The sequence below is a fragment of the Vombatus ursinus genome, unplaced genomic scaffold (assembly GCF_900497805.2).
Source record: "Vombatus ursinus unplaced genomic scaffold, bare-nosed wombat genome assembly UNPS02014810.1, whole genome shotgun sequence".
NCBI classification, from domain to species: Eukaryota; Metazoa; Chordata; class Mammalia; order Diprotodontia; family Vombatidae; genus Vombatus; species Vombatus ursinus.
The window spans coordinates 27527932-27549816 of NW_020954588.1; the positions used below are offsets into that span (position 1 = coordinate 27527932).

A 21885-nucleotide genomic window follows, 5' to 3' on the forward strand; every position below is an offset into this window, starting at 1 on the left:
CAGAGAGTGGGTGGATTATGCTTCTTTAACAGCAAATTCATTACCTATGACTCATAATAGCTCTGCAATACTTTCCAAAGCCCTCTTTCTGTCCTTTGAATAGTTCTGTCCTTTTGATTTAAATCTGAAGTTTTGTTGTCCTTTGAGCTTTTAAAATTAGCAATCAAGCTTCATGTTTGTTGACTAGTTTGGGAATTATTTCTTTTTGATAATAATGAGTAATGTGAGATTTAATATATTTTGACCAGACTAGTGATTTCATGAGTGTAGATTGTTTCTGGTGAAAAATTTCCTCTGCCAATGCAGAGTTCAGTCACGTCTGACTCTTCGTGACTCCATCTGGGGCTTTCTTTGCAAAGATACTAGCATGGTTTACCATTTCCTTCTCCAGTTCATTCTACAGATGAGGAAACTGAGGCAAACAGGGTTAAGTGACTTGCCCATGGTCACCCTGTCTGAGGCCAGATTTGAACTCTGGAAGATGAGTCTTCTTGGCTCTAGGCCTGGCACTACTGCTATGCGCTACCCAACTGCCTTAATGCAGATAGATGTCTGTTCTAATTTCTAGTCTTGGAGAGTTGCCTGGGTCTTTGAGAGGGAAGTGACCTGCCCTGAATCACACAGTTGGTAGGTGTGAGGCAGAACTCACACCCAGGTCTGGTGACTCCAAGTCTAGCACTTTCTAAACAGTTCTCTGCCTGCTTCCCACTTAGTGCCGCCTTCAACGTGGATAGTACTTGAAGGCAATTGTTCAATTCTTGCTATTTTAGGATTACTGTACTTTTTTAATGTGGAGAAAAAATACAGGTTCAGAGTTTGGTCAGAAAAGTGGAACAAATTACAGTGCACTGAGCGTTATCGTGGTCTGTATGTCCCGAGCTTAGGAAACAAGTAATTAGGAGCAAGAGGTCAAGACATTGGTTCTGTTCCATGGCCAAGTAAATCCCCTACTTGTCAATGCAGGGAGAGGCGCTGGTAGGGCCTCCTTCCTTGAACCTTTGGGCTGTTTTAGACTTCTGCCGTGTTTCCCAGTTTCCACTTCTGTGTTGACATTTTCAGCCAACCCTTCACAGTCAGCTCAACTAAAAGAGATGTCCTAGGTCTCACCCAAAGGGGCAATATTTCTGTTACTGTGTACAATATTCTACTGGTTCTGCTCACTTCGCTTTGCATCAGTTCACATAAGTCTTCCCAGGTTTTTTGGAAACCATCTTGCTTGTAATTTCGTACTCCATCACAAGCATATACCACAACTTGTTCAGCCATTCCCCAGGGACATGCCCTTGACTTCCAATTCTTTTCTACCACAAAAAGCTGCTATAAATATTTTTTTTTATCTTTTTGGGATGCAGACCTAGTAGTAGCATTGCTGGAACAAAGGGCATGCACCATTTTATAGCCATTTGGGCATAGGTCCAATTGGATCAGTTTATAACTCCAACAACAGTGCAGTGTTCCAATTTTCCCACATCTTCTCCAACATTTGTCATTTTCCTTTTCTGTCATATTAGCCAATCTGATAGGTGTAAAGAGGTTTTAATTTGCGTTTCTCTAATCAATAGTGATGTAGAACATTTTTTCAAGTGACTATTGATAGCTATGATTTCTTCTTTTGAGAACTGCATTTATATTCTATGACCATTTGTCAATTAGGGAATGACTCACATTCTTATAAATTTGACTCAGTTCTTTATTTGAGAAATGAGGCCTTTATCAGAGAAACTTGCTTTAAAAGTTTTTCTCCCCAATTTCTCACTTTCCTTCTAATCTTAGCTGCATTTGGTTTTATTGTGCAAAGCCTTTTTAATTTAATGTAATCAAAATTACACATTTTACATCCCATAATCTTCTCTGTCTCTTGTTTGGTCACAAATTTCCCTATAGATCTAAACTGACCCTTCTCTAAATTTTCCTGGAGTAAAGAGAGGTTTGTGAAAGGAAAGGCTAGAATCTCTAGAATCTGATCTTTTTTCTTTTGTTTGTTATACTACCTCTCCCCTGCTGGGCCATATCAAAGACTTTGGGTGGAACATGTTGGAGGGAGGAAGGAAAGACGGGCAATCACTTTCCTTTGCTTGGGTGATGGAACTTGGAGCTGCTCCCAGATATATCTGCCTCTGGACTTTCTGTTAATCCCAGCAGGTGGAAAGGTTGGCTCTCTGAATAGCTGCCCACTGGGACCCTGTTGGAGAAACCCAGGAATGAATGAGTAAATTGGGGGGTGGGGTAAATCTAAAGGTCTCTGTTTGCCCTGGGAAAATGTTGAAATAGAAAAAAGGAAAAGGAGGTATTTGGGAAGAGAACTATGCCCTTAACTTGAGTGTAGTGAATTGGAAGGCTCCCAAACCCGGGACTGCCTTGACATTCAAGTTAACATTGCCCTACCTTATTAGGAGGTTATATGGGACCAGTGGGCAAAAAAAAAAGTTTTAGACTGTCCCTTTTAGGGCTGATTTATGAACCATAGAAGAGAATCTGCATATGATTATGATTGCATATGATCACATTAAGGGCGGCAACATTGCACAGTAGAAAGAGGGCTGGCCCTGGAGTCCAAGGGCTTGGGTTTGAATCCCTGTGTAACTTTGAGCAAGTCCCTTTACTTTGTCTGGCCTCTGTTTCCTCATCTCTAGCATAAAGCAGTTACACTAAATGGGCTTTGAGATGCCTTCTAGTACTAGCTCAATGATTCTGCCAGCGAGGTTCTGGCACATACCTCCCCTATCCCATTTTACCTCTGCTATTACCTAGACTCTGTTCTCTGGCCCTACCACCTCCTTTCTTCCCCTCTGGACATACAGATAGCCCATCTTTTCTCTCTCCTTTTTCTCTTCCTCCTTTTTTTTTCCTTCCCCCTTTAACACATTTTTAAAAAATCTGAGCTGTAATTTATTGGTATTGGGAGCTCCCAAGGAGGAAGCTCACTCACCAATGCAGATTAGTGATTTCTTTGCATTTTTATAGCCTTAGAGAGACTTGCCTAGATTAGATCCATGAGAGGTTAAGTCCAGGCACTTGCTTTTGGTGAGGGATGGCAAAATTGGGAAGAGGTGGTCTGACCTTGTGGATTTTTTCCGAAAGAAATTTAAAGATTTAAGCCAAAGTCCAGAACTGGGGAGGAATTGGAAAATGCAGGTTTGCTTTTCTTGAACTGGGGCTGTAGGCTGGGGTGGGACAGGAATGAGATTAGTTCTCTAGGGTGAGGCTGATGGTTATAACCTACTGCTGGGATATGGAATTAATGATTAACTATAGGAAGGTTGGTTCTTGGGGTAGGTGACATGATTCTGTGTGTGTGTGTGTGTGTGTGTGTGTGTGTGTGTGTGTGTGTGTGTGTTTGGGAACGGGGTTTGGGAAAAACTAGTAGAGGAAGAGTGGAGTTCATTGGCTTTACTTCTGGGAGGAACTTCAGACATCATTGAGTCCAACTCTCTAATTGTATAGGTAATTAAGGAGTAAGCCAGCCTGCTTGGAGTCACGTAGGTAGTAAGTGGTGGAATGTTAGTATTAAAGGATGACATTTTGTTTCTAGGAGAGGCCTAGCATCAGGAAAGGTCCTTTGCAATTTCCTGAAGGCAAATTCCTGGGTAAAATTCCTCATCTAATAATGAAGAACTTTGAAAAAATATAGGAGTAATAAATGTCGTCAGCTAGGAAGAGAAGATGGGCCAGTCATATGCTGAGGGCTAATGAGGACAGGTGAACCACCAGACATTCACTGGCATTCTTATAATGTTAGGAGAAACTGAAGAGGCCTCTAGCACATCGGGTGGACCCCCCCCCCCATGACATCCTGTTGAATGAGATCACAGATCCATTCTGAATACAAATAAATAATAGTGGGGTTTTTTCATCATGTATTTGAGGAGGCAGCTAGGTTGCTCAGTGGATAGAGCACTGGGTATAGTCAAAAAGACCTGAGTTCAAATCTGGCCTCAGACACTAGCTGTGTGATCCTGGGCAAGTCACTTTACCTCTGCCTCAGTTTCCTCAACCATAAAAATGAGGATAATAATAGCACCTACCTCCCAGGGTTGCTATGAGTCTCAAATGTACTATTTGTAAAGTGCTTAGCCCAGTACCTGGCAATAAAGTATAGCTGGCTCTAAGTATAGCACTCTATCCACTGTGCCATCTAGCTGCCTGAGATATAAAGGGAACTTATTACATCTTAAGGCAGCTCGTTTCACTTTGGGATGGTTCAAATATAATCCCCCCCCCTCCATATCAAACTGTAAATCTGCTTCTAACAGCTAGTCAGAATCTGAGGCCAAATTTGAACTCAGGTCTTCCTGACTGCTGGCCCAGGGCTCTATCCGTTGTGCCACCTAGCTGCCTCATCATAATGCCTGATAACAAAGGGAGAGCAGAGTGGAAAGGATACTGATTCAACGGCAGCAGAGAGATAAGAGTTTGAATAAGGTGGGACATTGCATGGCATAACATCATCCTGAATTCTGATGGGTGGGACTTCTTATAGGGAATTGGATTACAATCAATTCTCTGAAGAAGCCTTCTATGCATACAGGTTTCCTGTAGGAAATGAGAGGTGTTGACTCTCTGGCTAATCTACCATCTTTTGGAAATAGTGAGTAACCTCTCTGCTCTTTTGAGTTTACTTGGGTCAGATCATAGTTGCAGAGCTGAAAGGGGTCTCCGAGGCCCTCTACTCTACCTTCCACCTTTTTGCTTTACACATGAAGCAGCTGACACTTGGAGAGAAGTGAGTTGCTTAAGTGGCAGGGTCAGGATTAGAACCCAGGTTCTCTGACTCTAAATCTTGCTCTGTATAGTACTGAGGACCTGGGCTGGAATCAGCCTTATAAACCTGCATATTTTAAAGTGGCAAGCACAGACATCCAGACTGTCCTTGTTTCTAAGTGTTTTTTGTGCCATCATGCAATGCATGCATTTGTAAAGCGTGTACCATTGCTCAACACTGTTACCTATTGGGAACATACAAGAAACAAAAGCACGTTCAGGACTCTTCCTTAGCTTACAGTCTGTCTTCGGTGGGAAGGATGGTAAATACTGATAAAGGCCTCATTTCTCAAGTAAAGAACTGAGTCAAATTTATAAGAATGTGAGTCATTCCCTAATTCACCCATGGATGAATAATTATAATGCAGAATAGGATAAGAGATGGGCATGAAATTTTTTCATTAATTTACTTATTTTTAGTTTTCAACATTCACTTCCACAAGATTTTGAGTTCCAGATTTTATCCCCATCTCTCCTCTCCCCCTACCCCAAGACAGTGTGCATTCTGAATACCCCTTCCCCCAATCTGCCCTCTTTTCTGTCACCACCCTCTCCCCCTTCTCTTATCCCCTTCCTCTTCTATTTTCCCATAGGGAAGGATAGATTTCTATATCCCTTTGTCTGTATATCTTATTTCCCAGTTGCATGTAAAAACAATTTTTAACATTCCCTCCCCTCCGTTCCCCTCATTGAGAAGTCAAGCAATTCAATATAGGTTATATGTGTGTAGTCATGGGCATGAAATTTTTGACAAGCTAATAAGATCATATGCCAAGAAGTTACTTGAGGTTTTGAATGAATGTGTTAGATTAGATTGTTGGGTGTGCAAATGCACATTAATTGAAGCGAAAGCATCTTCATTCTCATAGAAAGTGATTTTTCTGGTCATTGGGTATATGTGTCAACCACTCCCATCATTGTGTCTTAGATCTGTAGACCAAGGGAGCTTTGTTTATACTATTAAGAGTAAGCAGCTAATTCCCCTTTTTCTTCTCTTTGGGCATATTTCCCACACCCCTATTATTTTGCCTGTAAAAAAGGGGTGTGGTGGCCTCAATACCAGTATAACAGGTCTTTGGAATTGCTAGCAGCATGGTATAGTGGATAGAAAATTGGCTTTAGAATCAGAAAGAATTGGCTTCCAATACACCTCAGACCCTCACCAGCAGCATTCTCTTCCTCAGTCTCTTTTTGTTGTTTAGTTATTTTTTTCTAGTTGTGTCCAACTCTTTGTGACCCCATTTGAGGTTTTCTTGGCAAAGATCCTGAAGTGGTTTGCCATTTCCTTCCCCAGCTCATTTTACAGATAAGGAAACTGAGGCAAACAGGGCTAAGCAACTTACCCAGGGTCACACAGTCTTCCTGACTCCAGGCCGAGCACTCTATCCACTGAGCCATCTTCTTTACCTTAAAATAAGGCTGTTGGACTCACTGGCTTCTAAGGGCCCTTCCAGTTCTAAAATATAAAGTCCTATGATGTGTAATCCTGGTTGCCCAATTTGAGGGGATGATTTGGAAAGAGAGTCTCATTTGGGAGATGTTGATGTTGTGATTTATCTTGATAGATTGCAAGTTACTTGAGGACAGGAACTATTTCATTTTTGTCTTTGTACTTGAAGTGTCTGATGCACAGGAGCCAAATAAATGCATGTTGATTGGTTGACATATAAGTACATGTTTCTTCCTTTAGAATGTAAGCTCCTTGAGGACAGGGACTAATTCATTTTGGACTATATATTCCCCGGGGTATAACACTATACTGAGCACAGAGGAAGTGGTTGATTAATGCTTGTGAGCTGATCAGTTGATCAGAATAAGATAAATCTGTCTTTTGCTCTTGGAGAAATCTATACAAGCCCATCAGGTGATTCCCCAACCCACCCCCTTGAGTGAAGGGTAATCAACAAGCCATGTTGTTATCATCATGCTTTGTTTATTTCCACACGACTCAAGGGGATTTCTAGGAGGACCCGGAGAAGGGTCACAGGATGGGCAGGCAGGTATGAATGAATTGCAATCTACACCATTGAAAGGAATATTTATATTGGGGAAGTCATGAATCTGATGGAGTAGTAGAATCTGTATTTTTTTATATATCCTTCTCTGAATGACAAAAATAAGCGTAGTTGACATGAATATGCATATAATGCTTTTAAGATTTTCAAAGTCCTTTCCAAACTTTATCCCATTTTGTCCTCACAACAACCCTGGGAGGTAGGTGCTATTACTATCCCCACTTTACAGATGAGGAAAATGAGGCCAAGAGAGGTTGCTGAGGGTCACAAAGCCAGTAAGTGTCTGAGGCAGGATTTGAATTCAGATCATCTTGACTCTAGTCCAGCTGCCTGAAGCCCTATCCTGGTGTCTCATTGTCATATGGACATGACCTTGGGATGCTAAAGATTATACCAATGGTGTTTAAGCCATTGCAGGTGCAGCTAACAATCCCTTTCTAAGTCCTATTATTTTTCTTGTATAAAATAAAGGTATTGGAACTAGAAATTTCTGAAGATATTTTTCAGGTCCCGATCTTGCTAGCTGTTTGACTGTTTCATCTCTCTAGCCTTTTTTTCCTTATCTGTAAAATGGGAATAATTAACAACACCTTATGTAATAGAGAAAAATATTCTGTAAGAAAATGCTGCATAAACATAGTTTATGTGGGAAGTAGCTTTTGTAGTAACTGATATTAAATGTTTTATCTTTCATTTGTAGGGTTTGTTATCTAGAGTAGAGATCACTTCTGGGCTTAGGATGAGGTTCTTTCTTATTTATTTCATAATTCCTTCTCAATTGGTTCTCACAATAATACTAGGAGATTAGATATTTAATTATTAGTGTTACAGTTACAGGCCCAGTGGGCTGTGTATGTGCTGTCTGAGGACCAACCTAGGTATAGAAAGTTTCATCACCTGCTGCAGGGGAATGACATGCTCTTTTCACTCTAGCAACTCTCCAAGACCATCAGATAAGTGCTACATAGGTTGGGATCTTCAGGCTATCCCACACTGATGAAATTGTAGCAACTTGAGGTGTTGGCAAACTGAAACTTGGCCATATTGCCTACATTACATGTCATTGCATTAATATTTAGAAAAGGCAGAATCAGATTTGCTCCCCACCAGCCTTCAACGGTGGATGATTAACTCCTGATTCAGAAGCAGTCTTGCATAATGCATTTCAGAAGTCAAATGAAGGGCAAGAAAAAAAAACACCCTCCCTTTCTGCTTGCTGAAGCTAGAAAGGAGTTTTATTTTTTGAGTTTAGTACTTAAACATTACCTTTGACTAGAATTCATAAAACTAAATTCACTAAAACATTGACGAGAATTCTTAGAACTAAATCCACTAAAACATTGACTGGAATTCATAAAATCCCTATTATTCCCTGCCTCAGGGGGCCCTGTCAGTCAGCCCAGATATTTACTAGCTGTGTGACAATGGCAAGTCATTTAGTTTCTCTGGACCTTAGTTCTCTCATTTGTAAAATGATAGATTTGGGCTCAATCGATTCTAGGGTCCCTCCCAACTCTAAGTCAGCTGATGGTGCTGATATAGGATCACAGAATGTTGGGATTTCGATCTAGAAGAGATTTTCGAAGCTATCATCCCTAGTCAAAGGCAGCTTTGGTCCTCTTCTGGGAATGCACACAAATATTGTAGTTCTTATAGATTCTTTACTGGTTATGTAGAGTATAGAAACAGAAAAGGGAAAATGATGTGTTCTTTTTTTTTCCATCCCTAAGAATGAATCCCTGCAGAAGAACCTATAGATTACAAAGCTAAACTCTTTTTTAAAATTATTATTGGTGAGGCAATTGGGGTTAAGTGACTTGGCCAGGATCATACAGCTAGTAAGTGTCCAGTGTCTGAGGCCTGATTTGAATTCAGGTCTTCCTGACTCTAAGGCCGGAGCTCTAGCCACTGCGCCACCTAGCTTCCTCCCAAACCTAAATTCTTTAAACTGGATATAAATGGAGGATGAACTATGGTAAGGTTGGCATCAGAGGGCAGAGTTAAGAGAAATGGTCAGGATTTGCACAGGGGACGCATTTTGACTTGATACAGTAAAATCAAATATAAACAAGCATTATTAAGCACCTACTATGTGCCAGGCACTGTGCTAAATTCTAGGGATAAAAAGAATGGCAAAAAGAGTCCCTGACCTGAAGGAGCTCACAATTTAATGAGGGAGACATGCAAATAACCATATATAAACAAGATATATACAGGATAAACGAGAGATAGCAAACAGAGGGAAGGCATTAACGTTAAGGAGAGACAGGAAAGGCTTTTTGCAGAAGGTGGGATTTTAGTTGAGAATTGAAGGAATCCAGGAAGGTGATGGTAAGAAGGGGGGAGGGGGGACAGCCAGTGGGAATGTTGGGAGTCAGGAGAATGGAGGGTTTTGTACAAGGAGCAGCAAAGAGGCCAGAGTTACTGTATATTGAAGGGAGTAAGATGTAAAAAGTCTGGAAAGGCAGGAAGGGACCAGGGTATGAAGGAAACATCTTTCTAACAAATAGGTGCCATTCCCAATGGGATGTAGTGATCTCTCTCTCATGGGAGGTTTTCAAGCAAAGACAGGATAAACATTTGTTGGGTATGTTGTCAAGGGCATTCCTGCAGGATTGGACCAGATGACCTCTAGGGTCCTGTCCAACTCTGAGGTTCTGTGATCTGGAGGGAACAGTGAGCTGATCACACCTGCTAGCTGGTTAGACTAATGGATTCTGTCTTCCCCTTTGCTAATAATGATCAGAGAGATGTGTCCTTAAGTAGGGAATATGTTGAATAGATACAAGATGATTTTGGAGGGAGGGCATAAGTAAATGGGGACATCAAGAAAGCTGAGCCTTCTGAGAGATGGAGGTGAGGAGAGGAGTGCATTCCAGGCATAGGGAATGGCCAGTGCCCCTCAATCGGCAAATAAGTTGTGGCACGTGGATGAAATGAAATGTCACTATACTTTAAGAAAAAAGAATTATTATGATGAATACAGAGAATCTTGGGGAATGATTTACATGATAAAGAGTAAGTGAGCAGAGCCAAGAAAATAATATGCAATATGACTACACAACAGTGTAAACACAAGGAATTGCTGCCCCCAAATCAAAAGTGAATGTTGTGAAATGATAAAGAACAAGCACAGCTTAAAAGGAGAGATGTGAAAAGACACCTCCATTGCACACTCCCAAGTGTGGCACATTGCACCAGAAGTTTTTGAATTATTGAATGCTGATTTCCCTTTTCCTTTTTTTTGTCTCTTTGATCTCTTTACTTCCTCTACCCCTGGGAAGTCTAGAATGCAGACCTTAGTCTCCTGGTTTATTTAGCCATAGTCTTTTTTCGGTTTGACATTCGCCTTCGGAAAGTGGAAGGAGCAACCTGATCTTAATGTGGGACCCAGAGAGAAGAGAGGGGAATCAGTTCCTTTTTGTGATCTTCTCTTGATTATTTATACCTTCTCTTTCCTCTTTCTCTTCTCGCTCCCACCCCCTATTGCTAGAGCTTTTCTCATGAACTTTTTTTTTAACTGGGAAAGGTAAACATAGTTCTTCCTGCAGGGACGTTTTAGACCAGTGATTAGAAGCCTTTGTGAAGTTTCAATTCATTATCCTTTGATTTTTAAAAAACATCCTTCCTCCCCTAAAAGTGCCAGACATTGCAGTTTAAAAAAAAAATCATCAAGTTAGTCACTTTATAAAGGGAACTTAAGGCTTTGCTTTGATGGGTTTTGGTCCATACCCAAGGGAATTGATTGCAAAACCAGACTTGGAAATCACCAACCTCCCATCATCAGTTTTAGTTGATAATTAAGTAAGCATCCTCAGAGTGTTAAATGTGGTCTCAATTGACTAAATACAGGATGATAGAAAGTAAGACCTTAATAAATGCTTTATCTGTATATATGCCAGACTTGGTGCTGAGTGCTGGGGGTGCCCGTACAAGCAAACCCCACAGTCTTTTCCCCTTCAATGGAGAGTATATATGGGGGGGGGGGGGAAGCTGTTGAGTTTAAAGTGGGGAAGGGCCCTGAGGGATCAACAACTTCAATCTCTCATTAAAAAAAAATGGGGAAGCTGAAGAGCCAGCCAGGGTCACACAGCTAGCAACGAGGCCTCCTTGCCTCTGTACACTACATGCACGTGTGCTGCATAGACGCCCTGTTGTTTCACAGCTTGTCCTGCGGTAGAGTATCCGAAGTAGCTCAGACTTTCCTTTGTTAGTTCTGATTTTCAACTAATGATTTTTTTTTAACCGGACCTGGTGGGAACTCCTTCCATTACAGATCAGCTCCTTCTGTGCAGCTTCCCACCTCACAGAGTTGTCTGGATCCATTGCCCACAATCTCACAGCCAGCGTGTATCAGAGACGGGTGTGGAGTCGCGGTCTTCCTGACATCAAGATGAGCTCTGTACCCATTCCATCTCACTGCCTCCCGGCACATGAACTATTCATTGACAGACCTTCAAAACCACATTTTGTTAAAATTTCTCTACTAGAGTGCAGAAAAACTGAACTGCAGAAATATAGAAAAGTCAAAAAATTCCTGACTGTTATTTACTGTTGGTACCACCGCCTCAGTTTACAGGACTCTAGGTACAGTCTCTTGAAAAGAGAAGACCAGACGAAGCTACAATTGGAGCTCACGGGACTTTGTGGCCCTTTTTGCAAATAGTTGCTATGATAGTCATGAACAAGAAGGATTTCCTAATAAAGCTGGAGTTTAAAACGTTAAGCTCGTGCTTGTTTAAACAGAGTTGTTGCGGTTGAGCCGTAACTTTTCTGACCAGAGATTCTTGTTCCTTTTATGATCGATTTTTATAGTTTCTCTAATGCACTGGGATGACTGTCTCAAAGTACTCAGTAACTTTCCTTGTGACTCCTTACCCACTCTTTTTCAAAGAACTGTGGCCCTTTTGTGATGAGTTTTTTCCCTTAATATTATTTTAATTTTTTCCAATTACATGTACAGATAGTTTTCAACATTCATTTTTGTAAAATTTTGAGTTCCAAATTTTTCTCCCTTCCTGTCTTGCCTCCCCCTTCCCCAAGACAGCAGACAATCTGATCTAGGTTATACATATACAATCATGTTAAATTTCCTCATTAGTCATGTTGTGAAAGAAGAGTGAGTTTTTAGAGACTTCTGCTACCCACAGCCACTGCTTTCACCACCAGGTGCATAACCACAATAATGGGGACAGTCTGAGCTCCTCCTACCCGGACAGCTCCTTTCATGGGGCCATAATTTCGTTGCTGCTGCCCGCTAGGATCTCTGAATCACTAGTTCCCAATGTCACCATAGTTACAAAATATCTTCCTTCACTGTTATCATTACAGCGTCCACCCCCACCACACATATCTCCCTTCTTTGTTTCCACATCCTCATCTAACAGCACCATCACCCCCTCTACTCTTGGAACCAGCCAACATCTCCATGGTTACCACCTTCTCCATTCAAGCCATTAAGTCCACCATATCCACCTCCATAACTGCCTCTGCTTGTACCACAGTGAACCATTTCTTCCACCAGAGCTTCCACTACAGCCAAAATTTTTTCCATCTCCTCCAAAGCCTCTTCTACCACCCATATGTGAAATTGCCAGGGCCCCATTCACAACCCTTTTGTGAATAAGTAGACTGTCTCCTGCTTTGAAAGGACCTTCTTCACTTCGAAAATATGCTCATTAATGCAGTAGTTTGCCATTTCTGAACAATAATTTTGTCAATAGAATCATGGCCAAAAGTTGCAAAAGCAAATTTTCTCCTCTTTCCATTCCTCAGTCTTCCAAACTTCAGTGAATTCAACCTTGTTATGCTTTCTCCATCTTGGCCAAGCTGGATTATTTTCCATCCTTCCTTCCTGTCTTACCCTCTTCTATCTGGACAACTTTGCTTAGATTAACACCTAGATGACAGAGTCCTCCCTCATCTCTTTCTGAAGTCAATTCCTTCCTTTCACACCCACCTGAGATGTCACTTCTGGCCAGAAGCCCTCTCTGACCTTTCCAAGTGGAAGGGACCTTTCCATACCCTCATTCCTATAGCCCTTATCTGGATCTTGTATCCGTTGTATACCTCTTTCTTGTATTCCTCTTTCTACAGGAAGCCTTTCTTAATCCCTCTTAATTCCATTGCCTTTCTTCTGTTAGTTAATTCCTGTTTATCCTGTATATAGCTTCTTTGTACATATTTGCTTCTTGTCTTCCCCATTAGATTGAGAACTCTTTGAGGGCAAGGGCCGTCTTTTGTCTTTCTTTGTATCTCCAGGGTTTCGCACAGTGCCTGGTACGTGGTAGGTGATTAATAAATGCTTATTGACTGAAAGACTGATTGTATCATACTGATTTGTGCATGCCCCCACACCTGTCCCCTCCCCATCTCCCCACCACTCCCCTTCCCCATTCAACTGTAAGCTCTGTAAGGGCAAAGATTTGTTTGTCATTTTAAAAAAATCTTTGTATTCCAGGCACTCAGCCCATTGCCCAGCATAGCACTCGACTTAGTAATGTTTGTTTAAATGTTTTATTTATTAAGTTTTGTTTATATAATATCAAAAGTTTGATATTATATAATTAGGTAGTGATTGACATTACAGTGTAACAATGTATATTTTTTTCCTACCTTTGGTTCATTGGTTGGTGGGTATGTGTCACCTTGGGCAGTGTGCTCTTGTGGATTGACCCTTGGACTTTGGAGTCAGGAAGACCTGAGTTTGAATCCTGCCTCACTACCTGCATAACCCTTGATGAGTCAATTAACTTCTCTGAACCTCATAAAAAGAAGATGACAATAGCTCCCATCCCACAAGACTGTTGTGAGCCTCAAATAAGATACTGCATGGAAACACACCACATAAGTGGATGCTATTACTATCTATACCTTTGGCTATAAGCATCAGATTGTGTGTGTGTGTGTGTGTGTGTGTGTGTGTGTATGTGTGTGTGAGACTTGGGTGCACTTTGTAGACACTGTCTGCCTAAAGTTAGTGGATAGAATGTGTTACATTTATGAGTTCAAATCCTGCCTTATACACTTATTTAGTTGTGTGACCACGGACAAGTCACTTAACAATCCTCAGCCTCCATATCCCTTTCGTAACATGGGGATAATAATAGCACCCACTTCACAGGATTATTGTGATGACCAAATGAAATGACATATGTAAGTGCTTTGCAAACTTCAAAGCACTATGTAAATGCTAGTTGTCATCATTATTCCTTCCCATAGACACGACTCTAGCTTAGTAAATATGGATTCAGTGAGCACCAGTGTTGGTGAGCTTCTGATGAAGTAGATATGAGCACTTCTTAATCTTCTGCCTTGCTTTTCAGAGTCATCTGATCCAGTACGTGGGCCTCAGCCATCACCTCATCGCCCTGAACTTCATCATCGTTTCTTTCGGCAGGAAAAGTGCATGGTCATCTCCGAATGTTCAGATCACTGACACCGAGTTTGATGGGGTTGAAGTTAGAGTTTTTGAAGGTTTCCCGAAGGCCAAAGAACCATTGAAGAGTGGAGTTATTTACATCCATGGAGGAGGATGGGCCCTGGCAAGTGCAAGTATGTTTTGGAAAACCCCTAATGGCTTTGGATGGGGTTTTTCCAAGGATGGTGTTTTGTTAGTCTGAATGTTTTTTTTGTTGTTGTTACTGTTGTTTTTGTTTTTTAACTAGAGTCTATAAGCTGTGTCAAAGTATTTTCCACGCACTGAGCATAATAATTGTGAACCTGTTGATAGTATCTAAAAACCGTTTCCCCCAAATAAAACCAATTATAATAAACAAAAATCTAACAACTACATTTACCCCCATATCTCCCTCCAAAAGCCTCCCCCTTCCCCCCAAAAAAGCCTACCCTAAACCTTCAGGGTATCATGGTACAGGAGAAATACTCCTGCAATTTACTCAGTGGGATTTAAATCCTGTCCCCGTCACTGATTAATCTATGTGACCTTGGACAAGTCACCTGGCTTCTCCGGGTCTCAGTTTTCTTACGTGTAAAATGAGGGGATTGAATTCTGAAGTCGCTTCTAGTTTTCAGTCTGTGATTCATGCCTTTCCATCCTTCCTTTTGTAAACGAAGGGCTTTTGTAAACTGGCTGGCTTCTTGGGTCCCTTCCAACTCTAAATCTATGCCCTAGAGCTCCAGACTCAGCCCAGTGGCTGTGGGGGTAGAGGAGGGCTGCTAGGATAACCTTTCCTGGAATGCCTCATAAGACTCCATCTGTTCCATGGATCTTATGGAAACCGCCTTGTGTCTGAGCCCCCACCTACTCTAATCTCCAAGCTAAGCTATAGACTGCACCTTGAAGTCTGCAGCATCAGGTGCAAATTACAATAAGCACGTTAAGATGGCGATTGGTTATACAAGAACTTGTCTGTCCATTAAGCAGCAAAAACCTGGGATCATCCCAATGTAACCTGGGCTTCCGGTTGTCTTTCATTCAGTATGGCTCCACAAATATTGTACAAACGCCTGTTCAGGGCAGGGGCTTTGGAGGTACAGAGAGAGGGTCCCTGCTCACAAGGGGCTCACAGCATTTTGGTAGGGGAGCAATCTAACCCTCAGAGCTGGAAGAAGGCCTTCAGGGGTGGGATTTGAACCAAGGTCTTGTGATTTCAGGTCTCATGCTCTGCTGTGAATCATTTCATCTCCCTAACTTCTGTAAAATCAGGGTATGTGTCCTACTCCTTAATTTCCTCTCTCTTAGGGCCAAAGGCATCAGTCCCTGAAAACAGAGATGGGGCTGCCTGGTACTTCCAACTCTGTTCTTCTCCAGCTGGATTTTTATGTCTTTCCCCATATCTGAAAGAAAAAAGAAGAGGGGCAGCTGGGGTGGGGTGGACAGTGAAATCAGAAAACCACAGAAACTCACAAGGCCATGGTCTCTTGGGTGTTGTCATCATCATTATCATCATCTCCCTAATGTTCAGATCTGATCACCTCATTCCCTTTTTTTTTTTAATTTTTAGGCAATTGAGGTTAAGTGACTTGCCCAGGGTCACACAGCTAGTAAGTGTCAAGTGTTTGATCTGAGACCAGATTTGAACTCAGCTCCTCCTGACTTCAGGGCTGGTGCTCTATCCACTGCGCCACCTAGCTGCCCCTCTCATTCCCTTTCTTAAACTCTTGCAGGGGCTCCCTGTTGCTCATAGAAGAGGATAGGGAGGGGATCTGGACCTAGGATTTCATTGACATAGGTCATTCCCTCAGGTGAGGAAAATTTCCTTACCAATGCTGGTTGACATCTTTGTTGCAACATGGAATCTTAGGGAGTTGCCTAGAGAGGTTAGTTAAAGGACTTACCCACAGTCACCATGATAGGATGTGTCCAAGCCAGGACCTGAACCCAGATCTTCTCAGCTTGGAGGTTGACTGGCTCTCAGCTCCGCTGTTCAGCCCCTGCCTAGATGAGAATATAGAGAATAGAAAATCACAGGAAGCTGAGGCAGGTCCAGGTCATAGATGGAATGCTAGTTAAATCCTCCTCTGACACTGTAACTGTTCCCTTGGACAAGTCCCTCTGTCTCTCTGTACCTGTTTCCTCATCTATAAAATGGAGATAGCTATCTGTCCTCATCTCAACAGGGTTCTTATGAGTCTCAATTTTGAAGCACAACTGAACTTTTAAAAATTTGCAGCTGTTTTGCTTTGGTGCTAAAAGTTGTTGGGTGGTCAACTTAAGTCAACGCTCATTATTAAGCATCTGGTGTTCATACAGCATGGTGTTATAGAGGGCTGGTCTTGGAGTCATAAAGTCCAGGTTTCAGGTCCCACTTCGGATGCGTGTTGGCTATGTGACCCTGGACAAGGAGATCTCCCTGGAAGGATGAGCTATAGAGCAACTGCAGACCCGCACTGGTGATGTCCAGTCCTGCCCACCCACCAAAAAAAAAAAAAGCATAACATACTGTGCTGAGGATATACAAACAAAAACTCCCAACTTTCATTCTTCTATCCTTTTCTTTTCTCTCTTTACTTAAGTAGTCAAAGAAAAGACTAATATTCAGAAGTGGTGAGAGGTTGGGCTACTGAGACGTGTTTACTTCCCATCCCCCCGTCATAGTTTAAAATGCCTGCCAGCCTTTCCCTTCTCCTTTACAGAGGTGAGGGATTATGGGTACTGTATGTACTACCAGGCTTTTTTTTTAATATATGTTAGTTTTGCAGAACTTTTTTCTCCTCCTAAAAGAAAGCTTTGTCATAAAGGATGACCTTCTGGTGGGAGGCGTGTGGGGATGAGAGACACATTGGGAAATGTATAAGTGATAAAAAATTATTTATGTGGTTTTTTGTTTTTTGGTGGAGGGAAGCAATCAGGGTTAACCAGCCCTGAAGTCAGGAGGACCTTGTCAAATCCGGTCTCAGATCAAACACTTGACACTTACTAGCTGTGTGACCCTGGGCAAGTCACTTAACCTCAATTGCCTAAAAATTAAAAAAAAAAGGGAATGAGGTGATCAGATCTGAACATTAGGGAGATGATGATAATGATGATGACAACACCCAAGAGACCATGGCCTTGTGAGTTTCTGTGGTTTTCTGATTTCACTGTCCACCCCACCCCAGCTGCCCCTCTTCTTTTTTCTTTCAGATATGGGGAAAGACATAAAAATCCAGCTGGAGAAGAACAGAGTTGGAAGTACCAGGCAGCCCCATCTCTGTTTTCAGGGACTGATGCCTTTGGCCCTAAGAGAGAGGAAATTAAGGAGTAGGACACATACCCTGATTTTACAGAAGTTAGGGAGATGAAATGATTCACAGTGACTAACCCAGGGTCGTACAGCTAGTAAGTGTCTGAGGCTGGATTTGAACTCAGGTCTTCCTGACCACAGGACTGGCGCTCTATCTACTGCACCACCTAGCTGCCCTTATAACATACATACATACATACATACAAGGTGTTTACACACACACACTTTTTAAAAATGTTAAATGGTTGCCTAGATCAGGATGGAAAAGGTGGAGACAGTGGAAGATTCAGTCCCTTCCTCTGGTGAATAGAAGCTGGGTTTTGTCCTGAATGGGGTTGGATTTCCACCTGGCTCAGAGCTGAGACAAGTCTTATGATAGGCTGGCTGCCCATGGAGTAGGATCTTGAAGACCATACTGTCTTCATCCATCTCTACAACACCTTATTCCATGGCCGTGGCATTGCAAAAGCGTATACATAGTACATGTTCATTAAATGAAGGCTGTCCCTCCTTCCCCCCCCCCCCCATAGTACTACCCCGGCAGTCTCAGGTATTTTCTCCAGAAAACACCTTGTATGTGGGTAGAGATAGCAAATTTATACCCGTTATTTTATTTGATTAGCTAGCAGGGAGCAGGGCTTTGTGGGAATGATACAGAACTGGCAAGTTTTGATGGGGAGGAAATAATGAGAGCAAAAGGTCTTAAGTATGAGGATCATTTGGCTTGAGTAGGACTGGATGTGACCTTGCATTGGTGGGGCTAAGTAATCAAGTATTTGTTAAGATCTGACTTTTTGCCAAGCACTGTTTGAGGTGCTGGGAATACAAGTACAAAGAATGAAATGATTCCTACTTGAAAGGAGTTTGCATTCTGTTGAACAAGATAATAAGTATCCATGTAAATAAATACAGAATCAATGAAAAGTGAATCAAGGAGAAGCTAGATGGCGCAGTGGATAGAGCACCAGCCCTGGAGTCAGGAGGACCTGAGTTCAAATCTGGCCTCAGACACTTACTAGCTGTGTGACCCTGGGCAAATCACTTAACCCTGATTGCCTTAAAAAAAAAAAAGTGAATCAATTTCAACATGTAGAAAACAGTTCACCATAAACTAGTGTGAAAGGGTAGAGATGGATCAGACAAGCCTTCTTGCAGGCTGCATCTTAACACAGTGCCTAGCCCTAGCACATGGTGAGTGCCATATAAATGTGAGTGATGAAGATGAAGATGCATTCTAGGCACGGTGGACGGCCAGTGCAAAGGCAGCTAGCCAGAAGGTCTGACTGAGTGGGAGGTGGGACACAAAGACGGATGGTGTACCAAAAAACCCAAAACAAACTCATTGGCTCTGACAGAGGCCAAATGTATGAGGGACAGAGCTTGAGCCGGGGTTGAGTGCAGATCTGTAGCCGGTTAAGCCGTCCTCCTTCCCAGCCTCCTAAAAGAAACACTTGACTTCCTCCTACTGAATTCTATTTCTACTAAAAGAAGAGTCGAACCCCTGGATTTTACATCTTGCTTGGGATGATTTCTTTCATTTCAGATATTTAGGTCAACCGACAAGTCAGTCAACAAACATTTAATAAGCACTTACTGTGTTCTAACCACTGTGCAAAGATTTAATCTTGGCATTTTTGGTGAGATTGTGTTGAGGTGATAAAAGTCCAAGGCCAGTCCCAGAAGCACCTATGCTTATTATGATTTAAGAACAGTTGATGCCTTAAAATATGGTCGATCTCACACCAATCATTCTGTCTCTTCCAGGAATTAGTTATTACGATGAACTCTGTTCGACAATGGCAGAGGAACTGAACGCTGTCATTGTCTCAGTAGAGTAAGTATTTCTCATGGGATAAGTGGGGTGTTTTAGAGCTGGGAGGATTCTTAGAGATCATTCAGTCCAATCCTGCCCCCTGTCAGCTTACATGAGTGTCAAGTCCTGAAATAAAGCTATGAATTCAGGAATAAATTGTCTTTAACTGAGATAACATGGTAGCAAACCTGCCACCCTAGGGAGTTCCCAGGAGTACAGAACACAATGGATCTCCCAACTCCAAGACCCATGCAAAAGCTGTTTATTCCTTTAGGAGAATAGGAGGAGGAAGCCGCATGAGGTAGCAAGGCCTGGTCACAAGACTCCAGTGACCCTTGGCAGTCTGGGCGAGGAAATCCACTTCATTCTGGCTGTCTTGCTCTTCATTCCATGAATCCTAATGGATTATTAGAAGCTGAGATCCAGCTTCAGCTAGGTTCCTTTACAAGGTAAAATCTCTGGGTGGGGGGGACTTTCATCTCAACCTAATCAAGAGTAAATATCTTAAGGGTAGAAATGTAAGGACATTACTGAAATTCTGACATTACAAGGATCATTTAAGGGAGTGGCAGGCCATATTACATTTGGTATTAACAATTTTTGTCATGAGGAAAAAAGGGCCCAAAGAGAAGTCAAGGGACCCCCAAAGGTCACAGAGTATGAGCTTCTTACACACCTTCAAATTTCTCTCCTCATCATACAGCTAGAGTTGGAAGGGAGTTTAGTAAGCAAAGCCTGCTCATTTCACATGTGAGGAAATTTAAAATAAAGTTAAAAAACAAATGAAAGAAGAATCCAGAGCCATATTCAGAAGGATTTTAAAAGCCAAATTGTATTTTTAACCTCATCCAGGGATTCTTAACCTATTTTGTGTCCTAGGCCCTTTTAATCAATCAGTCAATTAACCATCATTTGTTAAGCGTTTGCTAAGTGCCAGGCCCTTTGCTAAGTGCTGGCAGTCTGGAGATACCTTTAGAGTCCTTCCTAGAATGATGATTTTAAGTGCATAAGATAAAATATATAAGGTTACTAAGGAAACCAATTATATAGAAATGCAGTTTGTAAAACAATGAAACTAGATTACAGACCCCAGTTTTAAGAATGGCTGGTCTAAAGGCAAGTGAGAGCCACTGAAGGTCCCCTCTTTCAAAAATTGGAATGGTCCAATGGAAAATGACTGACCCTAGGATTTCGAGGAAGGATCCTGAAATTGCAAGGCATTTTGTTTGCATTTTGAACTGCAAAATTCATTGCATGCTATGCTGATTCCTTTTCAAATTCCCATGAGAATGGCTGGGGAGGGCCCAACCTACAAGGTCTAGGAAACCCTACACTTCCCTAGTTCCATTTCATGATTCAGGCTCTGATTATTTTTGCACAAGGTTATAAATAAAATAACTTTGAAGAAAACTTACTAGTTTGTTCCTTTTTTCTTTTTTCTGAACCTCTTTGTAACAATTTTTTTTTTAAAGAAAAGAGGGAGGCAGCCAGGCTCTGGTCATCTCAGGGGTGGTGCTGACCTTTTTTCTTCAAATGAGCTGGAGCCTAGAAAATCCCAGCTCTTTATTCTGTAGCAACGATGTGGCAAATGCCTCATTCTACTGCGGTATTTTTCTTTTCCTTATGCCGGGCACCTTTATCTCTTTCTCAAGCTTTTTGTTCTCTCATTTGCAGCCTAATTTAATGTCTAGTGTCTTTAATTGCCCACCCTCTCCTTGTCAAGCCACATTTCACATCTGTTATTCACCAATGGGTTGGGCTGGATTTTTTTAAGCACATAATTTGTGCACGTTTCTTTTCTTCTGATTTTTTTAAAGCAATATTTCTTTTCGCTGTTTTTTAACCTACAACTGTTGCATTGCACATATTGAAAAAAAAATAAAATGACTTAATAGGGTTTTTTAAACAACATTTTTATTTTTTCCCCAATTACATGTATAAACAATTTTTGACATTTGTTTTTAAAAATTTTTGAGTTCCAAATTCTCTCCCTTCCTCCCTTCCTTCTCCCCTCATTGAGAGAGCAAGTAATTTGATGTAGGTCATACATGTTCAGTCATGCAAATCATATTTCCATGCTAGTCATGTTGCGAAAGAAAACATAGACAAAAAATCTTCAAGAAAAATAAAGTAAATAAAAAGTACGCTTCAATCTGCAATGAATGAAGAGTTTTGAGAATTATTGGACAATAATTTGAATCAGGAATTACTGCTCATGAACATACAAATCTGTTTCACTGGCTAAGCCTTAGGTTTAGTTTTAATACAATTCAATTGAGCAAACATTTACTGAGCACCTACTTTTTTCCAAGAGGAGTGGAATTGTGTTAGAGCCTTAGCGTGCAAGCCAGGAAGACCCCACCTATAATGCAAACTGACTGTGTGACCCTGGACAAGTCACCTAATATCTTGGTGCTCCAGACCAGTGGTTCTCAAACTTTTTGGTTTCAAAACCCCTTTTATTCTCTAAAAAATTATTGAAGCCTCCATGCCCCCCAAAGAGCTTTTGTTTATGTGGGTTACATGATATCTATTGATATTTGCCATATCAGAAATTAAAATATCTTAGTATTAGTATTATTGTTAAAACAGTTTTGACCTTGCCGAC

At 41.5% G+C, this 21885-nt stretch overlaps 1 protein-coding gene across 1 annotated transcript in view; it reads left to right on the plus strand.

Annotated features, from left to right (window-relative positions):
- Positions 1 to 21885, plus strand: part of NCEH1 (neutral cholesterol ester hydrolase 1) — a 46501-nt gene that overhangs the window by 16570 nt on the left and 8046 nt on the right. The window contains exons 2-3 of the mRNA XM_027875958.1: positions 14102 to 14330; positions 19229 to 19298. Of these exons, the coding sequence (XP_027731759.1) occupies positions 14102 to 14330; positions 19229 to 19298 (299 nt within the window). The remainder of the gene's footprint in view (positions 1 to 14101; positions 14331 to 19228; positions 19299 to 21885) is intronic.